Consider the following 19,199-nt stretch of genomic DNA (forward strand, 5'->3'; position numbering starts at 1 on the left):
TTTTCGAAACACTTCTATGCATTTAGATGCATTTGTTGATTTCATTTGAAACACTTCTGGCCACTTTGTTTTCGCGTCAATCAATAAGAGAAAAGTGTACCCTTTGCATGATCCTATGAAGTCTGTGTGAACTCTTAGCCATGGTATGTCTGGCCATTTCCATGAGTTTAATTCGCTTTTAACTGGGTTGTCACCCACTTCAATACAGTCACTACAAGAACGGACTATGTCTTCTATGTTTTTGTCGGTGTTGGGCCACCACAAAAATGATCTTGCTGTAGATTTCATTTTCACAATGCCGGTATGTGAGGCATGTAATTTGTCTAATATTGTTTTTCTCAATTTTGACAGTACTATAACCCGATATCCCCACATGAAGCAGTCTTGTTCGACCATTAATTCGTCTTTTTTTATATGGTAAGTTTTTAGTTCACTTGAGATCAGTTTTTTGTTGGGCCAACCATTTTTTAGAAATAAAATTATTTTGGATAATTGTTTATCTTTTCTTGTTTCTTTAGCAATTAATTTACTATCTAAGCAGGTGTATGATTCTTGTTCTACATAATTGAGATATGTGTACTCTACCGATTCATTAACACTGTTATTTTTGTTGTCTAGAGGTATCGGTGAACGCGATAAGCCGTCTGCACTATTATCTTTTGATTTTACGTGTTTTATTTCGTACTGGAAGGCCTTTAGAAAATCTGCATATCTCTGCCATCTGCGTGTAGCCATAATAGGTATGCCTTTCTTTTCTCCGAAAATTCTGACGAGCGGTTGGTAGTCCGTACGCAATTCAAACTTCCTTCCATACAGATAATCATAAAATTTGGTGACCTCGAAAATTATTGCTCTGGCTTCTTTGTCTATTGTTGCATAATTTCTTTCGCCATAAGTTAGGGATTTAGATGCGTAAGCAATCGGACGATCACCTTCTGGAGTGTTATGCGAAATTATAGCTGAAAGCCCGTAATCTAAGGCGTCACACGTTAATATTACTTTTTTATTTAGGTCAAAATTAATAAGTACTTTTGCTGATTTTAAATCTTCTTCGGCTTTTTTGAACGCAATTTGGCTTGCTTTCGTCCATCGAAACTGGTCTTTGTTCAAGCACTCATATAGCGGTTGAAATTTTGTTGCTCGATTTTCAATGAATTTGTCATAGTAGTTTATCATACCCAAGAAGGCTTGCAATTCTTTGACATTCGTAGGTGTGGGTCCTTGGTCAATTGCTTCTACTTTATCTTTCAAGGTGTGTACTCCAAATTCATCAATGCTATACCCTAGGTACTTTATTTTTCTATAAAATAATTCACATTTTGATTTTTTTAATTTCAATCCGCATTCTAACAACTTGTCTAATACGGCCGTTGTATTTTTAATACATTCTTCTAGCGTACTACCTTCAACTACTATGTCATCTTGAAAAACTGTTACGGAGGTCATATTAGAAAATATTGGTTTCATTTAACTTTGAAAAAATCCGGGAGACGAGGGAATTCGGTACGGTAACACATTTTGCATAAAAAGACCTCTATGGGTGTTTAGTACTAGATATTTTTTGGAGTCATCGCTTAATAAAATTTGTGCATAAGCTTCTTTTAAATCAATTTTTGAGAAGAAAACACCACCCTGTAGGTTGGCGATTAAGTGTTCAATTCGAGGTAGTGGATGTCTAGCTGTCATAATACTTTTATTAACTGTGACTTTATAGTTGCCGCAGATTCTTACGGACCCATCGGGTTTAATGATTGGAACTATTAGTGTGCCCCATTCACTTACCTCAACTGGTGTTAATTTTTTTTCCTTGACTAATCCATCTATTCTAGACATATATCTATGGCATGGTTCGTGCTTTGTAAAATATAGGAGCTGTCTGCGTAAGCATTCTAATCACAAATTTAGCTTTATTGTACACACCAATGCCGGGGGAAAACAATTTATCGTATTTTTGGAAAATTTCTTCTCTTTTGACTTGCAACAGTTTCTCTTCGCGGTTAACCTTAACATTTTCTATTTCCTTTTGTGCGGCTTTATTTTTATTTGTGGAGTTTTTGCTGTTATTGCTTTGTTTTTCTATTCGATTGATTTCTTCTATCGACTGTTCAATTCCTAATGGCCACAGTCCTAGTTTGTTTAACCAATCACGTCCCATGAGTGGTTTTCCCTTTTTTCCGACAACATATAAGTTTGCTCGGGCTATTATGGTACCATACCTAATTTCAATGTTACATAGCATTCCTATGGGTTTACACTTTTCACCGCTGTAATAGTTTAATATGATTTCGGTAGGGTTTATTTTATTTTTAGTAAAATTTTTTTTGTAATCAACTTCGCTTATTAGTGAAATTGGTGATCCCCCATCTACTTTCACAGTAATCAATTTGTTTTCAATTTCAACATCTAGTCATTTTGATCTAATTTTAATTGATTTACAGTTTATTGAAAATAAATCTTCAAAGTTCTCCTTATTGTCGCTACCAAAATCAAATTCACTATGATGACAATCATCGTTTTATTCGACATTATGTACCTTTTTCGGTTTACCTTTTGTTGGCGCCTTGCATACAGTTTGCATGTGACCGATTTTACCGCAATTGTTGCATGTTTCCGCTTTATGCCAGCAGTTCTGCTTTTCATGGTTGGGTCTGCCGCAACACGCACATCGACGCCCCGTTGTTGATCTTGAGTTCGCCTGGAATTCGCGTCGCTGATTGCCTCGTAATTGTTGCTGGCCTCGTGCTTGTATATGATGAGAGCTTGTGGACTGGTCTTCCGTGCCGTTGTTGTCTTTCTCTAACTTGTCTACAGCTGTGTTAGCCGCTTCTATCGCTGTAGCTGTTTTGATTGCGTCATCCACTGTGAGGGTTTTGATCTTGAGTGAAGCGATTTTAATTTGTTTGTTGCGGATTCCCGTTATTAATTGATCACATAAGGCTTCATTTTAATTTGCAAATTTGCAGTCCTTAGCTAATGTGCGTAAGCAAGCAACATACTGAGTGAATGTTTCATTCTCGTTTTGTTTTCTCTCTCTAAAGCGTTGTCTTAAGCTCGTTAAATTCACTTTTGGTTTTACATAATTTTGCATGTTAGTTATTATGTCTTCAAGTTCAATTTCCTTGGGTTTTTTGGGTGCACATACTTTTCTCACTATAATGTATCGTCGATATCGTTCGCTTCAAAATATAGTTCAGTTCTTTCTACAAATTCTTCGAAATCGTCTGTACCGACTTTGAAATCAAGTTTGGCCGTGTATTCTATTATCTTAGCTTCCACTATTGGCGTTTCACTCGATTTTTTTTTGTTTCACTGTTATCACTAGTTTCACTGGATGTGTTTGAATCGTTCTCTATTTCTTTTTTCACTGCCTCTCTTAATAAGCGTCTTAGTTCGTCTAATCTTAAATTGTTCGACGCTGGTATATCCCTGGACTTCAATTCTTCTAAAACCTTCTCTTTACTAAGGTCTTGTATCCAGGCTGTTATCAGTTTTACTTGTGCGTGAATCCTTTAGTTCTCGTCGCTACTGTAATGTATTGAAGGAAGAATGAACAGAGACGCGTTCACCTGAGAGAGGCTTTATTTAGAGTGATTAGATGTTGAAGTTCGGGGGTCTATCCCCACTTCTTATCTGCTTATATATAGATACTGTATTACTACATTACATATATTGTATACAAACACTACAGTACACTGAGAGAAAAATCTCAGAAAAATTACCCTGCTGTTACTAATCGTGATGTAAAAGACACCTAATGCAGTTTTTATTGATGCATGTTACAAAAATGATGGGTTTTTATGAAAAAAATTACTACCTTGCTTAGAAACTATGTATTTCGGCAGCACAAAATTGAAAATGTGACGACGCATTTTTCTGATGCAGCACGGTAAAAACTGCATTAGGTGTCTTTTACATCACGATTATAGTAACAGCAGGGTAATTTTTCTCAGATTTTTCTGTCCGTGTATGTAAATGAATTCGAAGATATTTTCCTTATCCACTCACATGCCTATAAGAACCTAGTCATCGTAGGCGACTTCAATTCAGATCTTCTGGTAAAATCCTTCGATTTTAAGCATTGTGACGTGGATTTTTTCCGCACCTCGGCCACTAGGAGAAAATGACCGAGAACTTATCGCGTGCACAATAATTTGGCGTTCACGATGTATCCTGTTTCCAAAAACAATATCGCGAAATTCTGTTGGGCGCCTGGCGTGATCAAGACGCCTCGAAATCGTTAAGGGCGTTGCCTATGCCTCGAAGAGCGCGCGCAAACAGAGACTCACGATTTTCCTTCTCATTTCCTCATTTTTGAAGATAATTAGGTTGTTAGGGGGTCATTTTGAAGGTAAAGGATAGATCTGTGTCGCCTTTTTTGCCGAATTTACGATTTCGCTTTCAGATTTGCGTAAAACGTACTTGAAAGTACGTTATGTTTGAAGTGAAACACAGCGGACAGTGAATTTTTTTTCGCAATTCGGCGAAAAAGGCGACACAGATCTATTCTTTATCTTCAAAATGACTCCCTAAGAACCTAAGTATCTTCAAAAATGAGGAAATGAGAAGGAAAATCACGAAGCATAAAACAGCAAATTTTTCGCGCAAAAGGCGGGCGGCTGCTAGCGCCACGACTGCGTTGGCGGGCGACCATGCGAATTACAGGCGAGGAGAGTAGACTCAACACCCCCCACTACAATTCCCCTCCTTCGAATCCTCGTCGCTCGGCACGTGGATAGTGTTCCGCGCTTTTATTTTTGCTTGTGTTTTTCTACAGTGTTTTTTATTATTTCGAATCAGTATTTATTCCCGCGATGGCTAAGAAGAGAGGGAATGTGTCTTTGGAGAAGAAGAAACGACCCGGCATAATGATTTTGGCTACATTTCAGGAAAAAATGAGGTAAATCGAATTATTTATATGATTGATGGTGCACCCTCTCTGACTTCGAGATTCAATCACTTGAGTACGAACAATCGCAGGGCTTTAATTTAAGAAGGTACTTTCAAGAGCCGATAGTGCTGTTCATAATAGCAGTATACATTCATTCTCTAGTTTTTTTATACATACGAAAATATAAACTAGAATGCATTGTGACGTGTGGTACTAGCCCGGTTTGCATTAGTCGCTAAAATATGTCATCAATTTGTTACGTGTTCAGGTTAAATGATCGAAATCGATATTCGGCAATTAGCATGAGTGTTTACACTTTGTCGATCATAAGGAATATTCTTATCACTTATTGTGACTACCTAAGTATCCAAGGTAAAATTGAACCATCAAGCGAGGCCGCCGAAGGCGGCCGAAGCTCGATGATAATTATACGAATGTCTCGCCCGAGAGATTACAATGTAGTATAGCTACTTGTTGCCTTCAAACCACACGTTCAGAGTCTAAAAGAAATTTTAAATTCCCGCCTGGTTGCTCCTGGCGCCACCAGGTGTTCGCTTTCGTCATTACGTTTAGAGTGTTATCCTCTTGTGGAAAAAATAAAAAATTTTTAATACTTTACCGAGAGATTGGGTTGGGAAAAATAAGCTCGATTTGTACATTTCTGATTTTATTGTCTTTTAATTGACCTCAAATGGTTCACAACCTTTATTGGGTGGGTAATCTCTCGGGCGAGACATTCGTATAATTATCATCGAGCTTCGGCCGCCTTCGGCGGCCTCGCTTGATGGTTCAATTATACTTCATGTCTCGCCCTTTGAGATTACAATGTGGACTTTTAGAGTCTATTAAAAATTTTTTGTTTTTATGTCAGCATGACCCTCTTCGCGAAGTCGTCGTCTTGGGTCTTGATCGGGAGGTTGTAGAAATCCGCGAAGACCTTCGATTTCTGGGACCATCCCGCGATTCTTTTTATTTCGTCTATGTTGACACCTTTCTCGGCCGCCTTCGACGTCGCAGCATGTCGTGTACTGTGGGCAGTATATCGCTCGTCTACTCCGAGTTCTCTAAGCGTACTTTTTATCCATCGCCCAATGGTGTCTCTTGAGACTTTTGCATGTGGTTTTTGGAAAGATATCAGCAAGTAGTCTTCTTTTCCTCTTAAGTCTTTAGTTATTGTTAAGTAATGTAGCAAAGTTCTTGCGATGCATAGTCCAGGTTTGTGTTCGAAGAACGGTAGTTTTAGCAGGGGCTGAACGGCTCCTGCCCTGGATGTTTTTATGTGTTCCGGAATCTTTATTTCCAGACCTTTTTGAGTCTCTATTATGTTACTTATTTTTATAGCGGCTAGCGTCTGAATACGATGTGCTGTTCCTAGTGCTAAGAGTAGTACTAGTTTTTTGGTGACCTTTTTTAGTTTGAGAGGTTCGAGGGGATACCACTCCGCAAGTTTATCCAGCACTGGGTCTACATCCCAGATTGTGTCGTACCTAGGTCGGCCAGGTCTCTTCTTGTATACGCCTCGCATAAACCTGTTGATGAGATCGGAGTTAGCGATTTCCTCTCTCGCTATCAGTGCTAGCGCCGCTTTTCCAGAGTTGATGGTTCCGTAGCTGGCACCATCTTGGAATCTTTTCGTCAAGAAAGATAGCCCTTTTTTGGCTGTGATGCTGAAAGGGTCAGACTGGGTCTCTTGATTAAATTCCCACCAAAGTTTATACGAAGATTCATATTGCTTGAGAGTTGAGTTTTCCACTGACGCGATCATGATTTCAGCGGATTCCTCCGATGTGTTCTTATTTAACAGCGCCTGCCGGATAATTTCGCGGCCACCAGGGTAAGGTGTTTGTTCAGTGGATGTGCCGTGCCGCTGGAAGAAAATAATAGTTTATTGTTAGGTTTAAATGTCATCCAATCGCCTACTACCATCTTTTTGAAGGCTGGGAACCAGTTCTGGCTGGGCCAAAAAGGCACTATGAGGATTCCTACTGCCTTGTCGGCTTTAATTTTTTGAATTGCTTTGGCGATTGTCGCGAACGGTGGGAACGCGTAAAAGAACCATGGGTTCCAGTTAACTGTAAAGGCGTCTATCGCGAGAGCTTTTGGATCTCTGTCCCATGAACAGTAGATAGCACACTTTTTATTTTCGTTGGATGCGAATAAGTCGATTTCAGGGACACCGAATTTTCGAGTTACGCTTTTGAATGCGTAATTTGCTAGTTGCCATTCCGTATCTCGGTTTGATAGTCGTGATAACGAGTCTGCTTCAACATTGTCTTTTGATGCGATGTAGGATGCGTGTACCCAGAGGTCCCTCTGTTCGCACCAGTCCCATAATTTTCTCGCTAAGTCATGCAGATCTTCGGACCTTGTCCCGCCTAATTTATTTATGTATGCTATTGCAGTCGTGTTATCTATTCTCAGTAGGATCTCCGCGGAAACCAGGTCTTTCGCGAATAGTTTTAGAGCTAAAAAGGCTGCTTTGATCTCTAAGTGATTGATATGCAAAGCTTTTTCGGCTTGAGACCATATTCCATGGGCTCCCTCGCCGCCGCAGAAAGCGCCCCAACCCGACAAACTCGCGTCCGAGAAAATTTCCATTTGGAATTGGAAATTTCTGATTTTTCTGACTGCTGTCGGTAATTTGTTATGCCACCATTTTAAGTCGTCTGCTATATAGCCTGGAATGTCCATACGCGCATCATAATTCATCCTACTATGTTCAAGAGCTTCTAGTTTTGCTTTTTCTAGCAGCTTACAGTGTAACATCCCATAATCAACCCCTGGGCAGCTAGCTACCAGCGTACCTATTATTTGTGCAAATTTTCTTATTTTGCACGTCTTTTTATTTCTTAGCGATCCGACCTGTGCAATAAGAGAGTTTCTTTTTTCCCTCGGCAGTTCTACTAGCATATCTCTAGAGTTTAATATGAACCCGAGATATTTACAGTGTTGACTAGGCGAAAGGTTTGATTTTTTCCTGTTAGCTATGAAACCAAGTTTTTCAAGTAAGCTAATAGTACTTTGTAGGGATTTTTCACATTCCTTTATCGAGTTTTCTAGGCATAGAATGTCATCCAGGTAAATTACTGATAAAAAACCCTTCTGCCTGAGATATGACATCACTGGTTTCATGAGTTTCGTAAATACGTACGGGCTCTCACAGAGACCGAAAGGTAAGCACGTAAACTCATATACTTGGCCCTGAAATTTGAATCTCAGATATTTCCTTCTGCTTTTATGAATCGGTATTGCAAAGTACGCGTCTTTAATATCTACTGACCCCATGTACATGTATCGATCTAGTAACCTGCACGCGGATCTGAGATCCTCTAATTTGAAATGCTCGGTATTAATGAAAAGATTTAGCTCTTGTAGATTTAGGATAAATCTTTTTGAGCCATCTGGTTTCTCTCTCAGAAAATAGCTGGATAGAAACTGATCAGCCGTGTCCCAGCACTTCTCAATCGCTCCGATTGACAGGAGTCTGTCTATTTCCTTTTGGATGTCTGAGGTTTCTTGGGAAGACCAGATTTTTTCTCCCGGAGGGGATACCTGATGTGGTGTTTCTTTAAAATTAATTTTATAGCCCGTCACGCATTGCTTAATAAATTTATCAGGTGTAATCTGTTCCCATGCCTTCAGAAATTTACTTAACCTGCCTGCTAACTTTACCTGTATTTGCTGGTCACTCAATGAGTCCTCGATCTGCTGCTGGTGCAGCTGCTGTTGTACGAGTGCCGACGACGATAAGCCTGATTCTGGATCTGGCTCGTTTTGCTCTGGTTGGACTGTCTCGATGGTATCCTCTGGGCTATTGCCGACTTCTGAAATTTGAATCTCTGGCCCGTCAAGGTGGTCGGTCTTCGAATTGCTGACGGGCCGCTCCAGTTTCCCGAACTGGCTGGGACAGGTTTCTTCGCACTTTGGATTTTTAAGTCTCGTCCTAGTTTGTCCATGCTCTTTATTTCTTTAATCTTGTCTCCCAGTTTTTCCCCAAACAAATATGTGTCGACTTGCCTTTCCTCCAGCGAGGACGCTACCTGTTTTGTGAGACTTGGTAAAATGTACGCTCGGCGAGCTACGGATTGTGAATGATGAAGCTCTGCCAGAATTTTTGCTGCATCCCAGATGTTAGTCAGAATTGTCTTCGAGTCAACTGTTTCATTCTCCAAGAGCAGGGTAATAGCCGGCGCCAGGGCTGAAAGGCTGGATCCTGCTAGTTTCTGGGTAGCACAGAAATACTTGTCTCGCTTCGGCGCCGATTCGTTTAAGGTGGATGCTATTTCCGGGTTCAGGATTGGCGCTTCTAAGAGACAGGATCCTCCTCGAGGATAATTTTTCAACAGTTCGTCCTTTTCTTCTTTCTTTAGTCCGGATTTCAGCCACGCATTCCACCGGACTGAGACGTCCGGATGAATTTTTTGACAAGCTTCCTCCGTTTCCGGCGGTTTGCCAATTATTTTTATAACTTCTTCATTTAGGCTTGGGGCTCCTTCGGGCTCTTTATTCTTCTGACTAACGGATTCCGTGGGAGTTTTGGTCCCAGTTGTTGTATCCTCCTGCTGAGCCGGTGCAGCCTGAGCAGTTGTTTCTGGCGCGCTGCCTGTGTCACCAGGCCGGTCTGGTGATCCATTTTTAGCCCCTGTCTCAGGGGTCTGTGGCGCTTCTGGGTCCCTTACATCTTCTCGTATATCCTGACTGTCCACATCGCTTGGGGGATCTTCTGTAATAAAATAGATTCCGAAAAATTTTAAGGTTAGCTCACTTGGTAGAAATTTTTTAAAAACGATCATGTGTCACCTCTCGTGTGATTTTTCATGATCTCCCACTTTCCAGTATTACTGATAGGGATTATTATTCTTGTATTTTTAAATCACCTCTCGTGTGATTATTATTTATTTAATTTTTTTTTTTTTTTTTTTTTTTTAATCACCTCTCGTGTGATCTTGTGTCATTACCAAAATTTTTGTGCTTTGTATTTTTTAATTTTTAGGTCTTAATCCTGCCTCTCGTGCAGGCTTGACCCGAGACTTAGGATATGACTCGTCTCCCGTACGAGCTCTCCTAGTTTTTAAGTGTTAATTCTCGCCCGATAATATTTAATTGGTTTTTACCTTCGCTGATACTGTCATCACTGTCGTAGGCGTCCCTGTTGGACGCATCATCTCTGGATTTCGCTGCCAGACACTGCATCACCAAATCTTTCAGGTCTCTCAATTCACGCCGTAATTTCTTCGTTTCCTCCTTCCTGTCTTCGCTGCGTGTACGTTTTTTATGTTTTCCCATTTTTCTGCAATTTTTTCTCTCTCAAAATGAAGAATAACGAGTAGATTTTTTCTGACGTGTTGTCTGTTTGGCACACAAATAACTAATGACGAAAGCGAACACCTGGTGGCGCCAGGAGCAACCAGGCGGGAATTTAAAATTTCTTTTAGACTCTGAACGTGTGGTTTGAAGGCAACAAGTAGCTATACTACATTGTAATCTCAAAGGGCGAGACATGAAGTATAATTACAATGTACCTGGCAGAATTTTCCATACAAAGTAAATACGGCGCGTACGTATTAGGCCACTAAAATACGCGCGTTTTGTTTTTAGAAATAAACTTGACGTAATTCTGGAGTAATCCTACATGCACACATTACTTACAAATCAGCCACCTACAAAACTGTCATCAAATCAGATACTACTGCCAAGTATAATTTATTTAGAAACTAATGATGATTTTGATATACTATAACTCTTATGACAAAAAAAAAAAAAAAATTGAAGTCATTATTGAAATTCTAAAAAAAAAAAACGTAAATTTTGATAAAAAAAAAAAAAACAATTGGAGTACGTGGTCCTGGCGGGCCCATGCTTATATTGCCATTACAACATTGATATAGCTCGACTTGTATTTTCTTGTGCTTGTTTTAAAAAAGCCCGCCTTTACCACTATCTCCAATTTTTTTTTTTCAATATCAATTTTGATTTCAATTTTTTTTTGTCGTTATAGTATATCAAAATCATCATTAGCTTCTAAATAAATTATACTTGGCAGCAGTATCTGATTTGATGACAGTTTTGTAGGTGGCTGTTTTGTGGGTGGCTGTCAAATTAATATACTTGGCGAAAGGTTTTTGCAACAGAGATGCTTTTTGGGGATATCAGTACTTTTTGTGGGATTTCGCTTGAACATTTCAAAATTTTGCTCGCTCGCTGCGCTCCCTCGATAGATTTTTGGGATACAGAATTAATATTTGAGACGAAAATAATCGGTGGAAAAGCCAAGTTGGAGCTTTCTCATAATTACATGTATCAGGTCCAAGGTCTTCTACACATTACGAATAGGAAGTGGTGCTATTTTATAGTTTGGACGTCAAAGGGATTGATTTTTGATAAAATAAAACGTGACGATAAATTCTGGACCGAAAAAATGGAGAATAAATGAGCAGATTTCTTTTACTTTTGTTTGTAACCCGAAATCGTAGATTCTAGACGCGCCCGACAACGCTCAATCCGCGAACCCCCTCAAATCGTCGAAGCCCAGATAAGGCCGCGCGTAAGAAACAGTAAATTCACGACCGACAGACGACAAAACACTGTAATCTAAATATATGTACATATGTACATAAATATAATAGCTTTGTATATAGCTTACGTGCAATATTTCTGTGATTTATGTTTAGTTAGTTATATGTATTACTGTGCTAAAAATTTGCTAGTCATATCGTTATAATTATATATCTGATTATTCATTCCAGGAATACTTTCTACTTTCCGTACTACTTTCCATAGTTTGCGCTTTCTATAGAATTTATTTAGCCATATAATGTATACAATGCTCGATGCTTTGTTATATCAATTTTCTTTATCAAGATTACTGTCATGTTTCACTTATACTGTTTCAATTTAATTTCTATGAGATCCTTCTCATACAGATTTCGTGATTATGTTTATTAAGTTTAAACGAGTTCAATTTTACTTTTACCATTTTATATTATTTTTCATCATTTTGTATTTGTTTGGTGCAAACCCGATCATGGTTGGGAGGTAGGGACGGGTTAGGCGGGTCTCTGTTTGATAGCGACCTCCACGTGGTGAGACCTGGGAGATTGATGATATTTTCGTTGCTATATCATGAATTTGCTCACAGCTATTCGTTGCATTTTCAATTTAAAATGACCTGTGACGACGTCTGGCCGGTATTCGTAAATAGTTACGTATTATTTTCGAGACTGTATTAGGAACAGCTCTCAGCCGATCAAGCTATGCTTTGAGCTGCCTCAAGACAGTCCTGCAAATCGAACCTGACTATGAATACCGGCTATTAGACTATTACCAGTCACGTGATCGCATTGCGTAGAAATACGGACGCCGGTGAATATAATTTTCGTTGAAATATGAAGAATGTATATCTATATCAACATACGTATAAGGAATTCTACGTCACGTCAATCAAAAAATGACCTCGTATTTTTTCAATCTATTCATACTTTTTTTCACATGAAATAAAGGTAAAAAGAATCGACACGCATTTTGGTGTTCGTCCGAATTATGTTTGTTTTCGAAAGTTACAAGACAATCATTCAATTTTGATCCAAAAGGAGCTCGGATATATCCGGTTCTATTCGACGTAAAGACATCATTTACAGTGCATTCGGAAGGTGAACGAATAAGCTTTCATAAAAAAAATGCAATGTTGAACATTATTGAAAATCCCAATTTTTATAAACAATTCAAATATTTGACGATTTTTACCTCATTAATGACAAGTTTTCGAATTATAAAAAAAATAGTTTCGGGTTCCTTATTAAATTCTGTATTACTAGTAAATTTTTCAAGTGGAATCTGAAAGGAGTCTACTTTTTTTTTCTATTATTCATCAGGCGCTGCGTCGTGCCGAGCGCGATACACTGGGCTGTTTAAAAGTATTTGAAACCGAATGCCCGTGAGGGGTGGAAGAGGATAGCCGCGTCACCCGCCCCACTCCGGCGACAGCTCGGCTGCTCCGTCTCACTTGTTTCTTTACCCTCTCTCTCGCCACGGTTAACGCGGGAAGCGGAGTAGCCCGCGCTTTCTAGCTAGGCAACGCCCTTAATACGTATCTGTCACTCCGTGTAATATCCGACGATTGATTTTATGCGCACGTGCACATGTGCACGCTGCTAAAAAAAAGCACACAAATACCGGGATATATGAGGAAAAGATTGTTTATTAACACCCAGAATATTGAAATAGAGTGTCATAAAAGTAACCAGCTTGAAATGACAAAGCATAACAAAGATACTAGAATATAGAAATTCAACATCTAATAACAGAGAAACGGATATATATTGCCATTACACGCATTTTGCTTAATATACAGGTAATAGCGTATCAAAATTCAACGTGTTACAGCGAGAAATAAGTACACGCTACTCAACATGGTTCTTGGAGTGTTTAATCACTCATCAAGAGTTCTCTTCTAATGCTAATCGGGATGGGATGAGTGAATGAGAGGGTGAATGAATAAAACCTTAATTTTGCAAGATAAGAAAAGGATGCTTGCTTCGGCATAATTTCCCTCACGAAACAGAGGGAAAAACCGAAGCAAATCAAATATTTATTCAACACAAATCAAATTGACGGGATACAGGGCAATAAATTCGCTGGCGCATTTTTTCTCAATTAAATTGAATGATCATTCAATAATATTAAACTAGCTTACTAAGTACGGATTTAAATAAATAAAACGCCGCAACTTCTGACGGTCACGTGGAAGCGGGGTAACGGGGAGCGTCCAAGATGGCCCACAGCCGTGCAAACAGCGGTCTCGACGTCTCGGGGATCGAATGCTGAGATGCTCGGGCAACAGATCTGTCGCCGCGTTGACTCTCGCCCCGGGAACGGGCACCTCCCATCACCGGAAGATCACCATCACCGCTTCCCCACAAACCAAACCTACGCACGCGCGAACCTTGAAACTACGCTAAACGGAACAGATGATGCAATCGCGACGCACGAACAGAAAGAAAAGCTTCACAACACGTCCTACCTATTCGAGCGCTCGATCCTAACTAACTCACGCTATACCCCCACTACGCACAGCAACCGCCGCCACGCGGCCGGAAACCATCAACATCGCGGGGCCTGAGCGGGTGATGTAAATAAAATTGATAATTCTTTTTTCGATTGGGTTTGATGTCTGTGAGTACTTGTCAAAAAATTAAGTCTCCAAAATTTTTAGCTTTACAAAAAATTTTTTAATGTTCGTTCGAATGACTAATATTTTTTTTCTTGTATATACAGGGTGACCACGATAAGGTGGCCACCCCCCTCCAAAATCTAGCCGCGTGATAATTTGAGAAATTTTTTGCATGGTTTTTGAAGGAATTGCGATGATCTCTCCAATAGCGAAGTCGAAATTTTTTTAGAAACAACCGTGTTTGCGCGCGAAAAAAAAAAATTTCGATTTCGGGACTAAAAATAGGGTTGAATTTTTTTTCTGAAAATACGCAAAATCCTGAGTGCGGATATCAAAGATTTTCCGGGATTCGTCAAACCAATCATCCACAAATAAATCTCAAAATTCGAACTTTTTGTCGAAAATTCGGCACTAACTGGCGGAACAGGTGGAATTGAAATATCTGGCAAAATCGACCAGCGCCAACTTCACCCGAGCCCAGGTAGCGGTATACGATATGTCATTGACGATTCTGCGCGATGAGTTTCGTTGGATTGACTTTCTCTGTTTGCAGCTAGGCGAGCAGCAAGATTAATAGTTTGAAAATATCTGTATTGAGAGAAGCGTGACAAAAACGTCCGCATTTAAAATTATCAATGATAATCAACACGAAAACAGCATAACGGGAGGTTAACAACCATTTTGTTATCATCGGTTGCCAGTGACAACCGTTGTAGCGCGGAGGTTAGCAAACGCTCGCGCGTGGCCGATCCGGCCGATCAAGATCCCGCTATTACCGTTTGCCGACGCGGCGACGACGAGATGATGTAGCGCAAAAATTGCAATTCTTTCGAAAATGATCATCGAATCAACCCGATTCTGTCAAAGTGCAGCCTTATTGACAAAGGCTTATCACTCTTATTTTACAGAAAAATGATTTGAAGAAACGAACAGAATCCACCCGAATTTTGACAGTGTATTGCTTGTTCATCGCAAAATTCTAGGTCAGTTTATTTATATTCTGGAGAACGATGCGCGAAAATTGGTTAATTCTGACACCGTGTATTTACTTTCGTACGTCGAATATTTCCGCGGCAACAAAGCACGTGGGTGGCCGACTTTTCTGTGATTCTAGTAGTAACAATGAGCGCAATATTGCCACGACCCAGCGTTATTTTCACGCAATGATGAAACCGGGGACAGTAAACTACGGTTCGAAATTATTTTCGAGGAAAATATGCCGTTGCATTTTGGAATTTCGTTAATTGTCCGACAAATTGATACGTAATGCGTAAGAACGAAATGACTCGCATTTGTTTAGAACGAAACCCTTGCATTGCTCTCTACTTCGATACGAAAATCGTACTATTCTTATCCAGATGACAGAAGTATGTGCGAAGCACGACAGGCTGAGTTTTGTTAAAGGACGGCGGAAGTATGGCCGATGTTATGACAGAAGTAAAAGCATGAAGGAATAATCGTCAGGTTATGATTCATCTACCTTTTACCTGTGATTTTTTCATTTCGTGGGCGACAAAGACAGTATTTTTTCGTAAATGCCATCGCCACGCTTCACTTTCAATTTCAATTCAATGACAGTTCGTCAATGACAATGATTAGCAAAATAATATTGAGTTTGTAAACCGATGCAGAGATTTGATACTTAATTCTATACAATTCCTTACAGACATGGTAATACAAATGTTTGATTAGTCTTTACATGTGCAATGAAATATTTTGTTTCATTCAAAATATGTACAATGCGTAAATTCGGGAATCCGTTATTTTTTGGGATCGCAAATAGTATTGCACAACAGAATTATGCACCTTCGATACTCCTCGTGTGTTAATCCGTCCTCCTCGCTGAAAATTTTTTCAACGAATGCTGAAATTTACAGGGACGCGGGCATAATATTTGCAATGTTGCCCGCTACATTTCATACATTGAATAATGCGTAATTACTTTTCACTGCGTAGTAAATATTCTCCGGCATTGCTTCGTGTTTGCCTTTCCCGGTTGGACTCATCTCTGTCAAACTATCGTTGTCTAAGATAATTTTGAAGAGTGCTCGGTTCGTTTCTTTCCGACTCTTGTACATAATCTCGGTGACGGCGGCCATTTGCACATTGTCAACCCACACGTCGTATCCTATGCTTAACCGTACTTGATGACAATTCAAAAATGATAATTATCTTATCAAAATTAGTGACAATTTAGTGTAAAAGTATTACCAACAGATCGTTTTCCGCCACTCGGTGCTGTTACTTTCAGGACAATTTGAAAAGTTTTGCATGAACTCCTCGTATTTTCGTGACACCATTCTCGCATTACAGAAACTCTGAAACTCAGGTTTATTTGCAATAAGATTCATTAGAGTTTAGTAGTATTCGATACGAGCCTTTAGTAAGAAGAAACTTATCTTGCGTTTCATTTCTGGTCTCGTTCTGTGTTATCGTCCGCGAAAAGCCATTCCTTGCTGTCGTCCACACCACACGGAACTGTCGTCGCATCTGTTTTTGAGAATCAAATATGAGGATTAGAAAAATACGAGGCACATATTTCGATAAAATTAGACTCAACATTTTTGAAACTACAGATGCAGTTTAACGTGCATCAAAATCAAACGAATGTGCACTCGACTTTTTACGATTTTCGTGACACCATTCTCGCATTACAGAAACGCTGAAGCTCAAATTTATCCGCAATAAGAATCAATCGTTAGAGTTTTGTAGTGTTTAATATGAGCGTTTAATAAAAAGAAACTTGTCTTGCGTTTCACGTCTGATTTTGCCAACTCTTCGTGTCCGCCGATAGCCATACCTTGCTTATCCTCGAGACCCCACGGGACTATCGTCTTACCTATTTTCAACATTAAACAGCACAATAAGAGAAATACGAGGTGCCTTTTTGATGATACCGATTCCTATGTTATTCAAAAATCAGATGCAGTTTTGTGTGCGGTAGCAAACAAAAAGAGTTTTGACGTCCCACCACTTCTGTTATATTATTTTCACACATCTGAGGATTTTTTTTTTAACCCTCTAAATAACAATAATAATAATTCATGACAGTTTCGCGTTGTCAATCATTGAAGATTTGTAAAAAGAATCATATCTCACATTTCATTCCTGGTTCCGTTGCCTGAGGAGATGCTCGATGTGCCCTCCGTTCTGCTGGACAGTGAGTGCGAGCCGTTTCCGGATCGACCCTCGCACCCGTTGCATCTCCCTAACAAGAATAGCGGCACACGCTTCGGCGATGCGGTGGCGCATGTCGTGTTTCGTTGTGGGGGCCCGTTCGTAGACGATTTCCTTGATTCTACTCCAGAACCAGAAATCACGGACGGTAAGATCTGGTGAGCGCGCTGGCCACCTAACCGGACCTCTCGTACCGATCCAGCGCTCCGGGAACATGGCGTCCAGGATTGCCTTGTTCACGTTACTGTTGTGAGCAGGGGCCCCGTCCTGCTGCCACCAAACCTGGTCCATACGGATGGGGTTTCCGTCCATCAGGCGGGGGAGTTCCTCAGTGAGTACGGTCCTGTACTTGGCAGACGTCAGATTTCCGTCGAGGAAAATGGGCCCGAGGATCATGTCCTGTAATACTCCAATCCAGACGTGGAGCTTCCAACGGTGCTGGTTGTCCTGTTCGACGATCCAGTGTGGGTTTTCCGGAGCCCACCAACGACAGTTCTGCTTGTTGACGAGCTCGAGGTTCGTGAACAGCGCTTAGTCCGTGAAGCACACGTTCCTGAAGAAATCGGGATCCTCCTGCAGACGCTCCAGTCCCTAGCGACAGTACGTCAGTCTTCGTTCGGCATCACCTGGGCACAGCTTTTGCACCGGCTGGTACTTGAACGGACGGTTCAGCTCACGTACGATTTTCCTCACGGATTCTCGAGGAACCTATGTAGGGAATTAATTACTTCTTTTAGAAAGCACGAAGAGACAATTATCGCATTGACCCTCAAATATACGTTGAATTTGTGTCCAGAATTGTCTCGTCTCTAATAAATCTCACCCAACAGAACGAGGTATGACTTGGTAATGAAATTTCGCATCAAACCGACGGGCAAATATCTCGCTGAACTGACGAGTCAATGGATTTTCGGCTTAATTACAATTCACCTGAATGAATGTAAAATATCTTGATTAATGAGAATTAACTGAATCACTAAATTTAACTGAAATATTGAGAATTAACTGAGACACAACTGAATTACGGAAAATTAAATCAAGTATATTCGAATTACTTTGGGTTCATGCCAGAATTATATGTTTACAGAGAGTAAAAATTAAATAAAAATGTGAAATCAAGTAGAGTTAAGAAAAATAATTTGAATCAATTGGAAATGCGAAAGAATGAATTCAAAACTTTTCAACCTCACTTAAATTAGCGTGAATTATCAAGAATTGAAATTTATGAATTGAAACGAATCAAGTTGAATTATATGAATCTACCTCACTCAAAAGAATTGATTTCAAGTAAGAAAATTAAGTTAAACTACATTAATTTATTCAGATTAATTCAACTCAAACAATTACCGTGTCACTCAAATCTCGAATTATTTCCCCCTCGCATGAAACGAACAGTTCAGGTTGCCCGCGCACCATTGATTTTAATGTGAATAACTAAAATACGGTTGATTCTTGTCAGTTGGAAGTTTCTGGAAACGCCGGAAGCAATATTTAAAAAACCATCTAATCACGGGGTCAATCCGAAATTGATGAAAACACTAAATTGAATTTTTTAGCGTTCTCACAGATCCTTGAAAAGGTTTGGATATTCTTTACCCCGAAGCGGATACACGGAAAAATGTTGCACAGCAATTGGTAATTTTATAGACACTATTGCGTCAAAAAAATTCGAGAAAACCAATAATAGAGAGTGTTGAAACTAGCGAATTTGGCACGGAATGCCCCATACGTACATCTCAGAATAAATTAAATTGAGAAAAAATATAACGAAGAAAAAAGAAACATCCCCAGTGTCCTCGCGAGGCGTCTGAGGCTCTGTCTTCCGTTTTCCTGGACGGCGTGTTCCACCGCTGCTCGGACAGGGCCATCCCGCACCGGCTTGAAGCGCTGCTCTCGTGCCCGCTACAGCACGCCGTGCTCCTGCTCCGTTGCCACCAGACTAGAGATGAAGTTTCGCATACTCGA

At 40.0% G+C, this 19,199-nt stretch overlaps 2 protein-coding genes across 2 annotated transcripts in view; both read right to left on the reverse strand.

Annotated features, from left to right (window-relative positions):
• LOC107227861 (annulin-like) overlaps positions 1 to 19,199 on the reverse strand; it is a 486,920-nt gene that overhangs the window by 371,595 nt on the left and 96,126 nt on the right. The window lies entirely within an intron of this gene.
• LOC124294201 lies at positions 5,571 to 8,875 on the reverse strand. The gene is made up of 2 exons (XM_046738747.1): positions 8,561 to 8,875; positions 5,571 to 6,755 (listed from the first exon to the last, which is right to left on the reverse strand). The coding sequence occupies exon 2, from the start codon at positions 6,651 to 6,653 to the stop codon at positions 5,751 to 5,753; it is 903 nt and encodes a 300-aa protein (XP_046594703.1). The 5' UTR covers positions 6,654 to 6,755; positions 8,561 to 8,875; the 3' UTR covers positions 5,571 to 5,750.

Source organism: Neodiprion lecontei, chromosome 1 (assembly GCF_021901455.1).
Source record: "Neodiprion lecontei isolate iyNeoLeco1 chromosome 1, iyNeoLeco1.1, whole genome shotgun sequence".
Classification (NCBI taxonomy): Eukaryota; Metazoa; Arthropoda; class Insecta; order Hymenoptera; family Diprionidae; genus Neodiprion; species Neodiprion lecontei.

Excerpts from the sequence above, each read along its gene's own strand:
- LOC124294201 (XM_046738747.1), bottom strand. The coding sequence starts at position 6,653 with ATGATCGCGTCAGTGGAAAACTCAACTCTCAAGCAATATGAATCTTCG.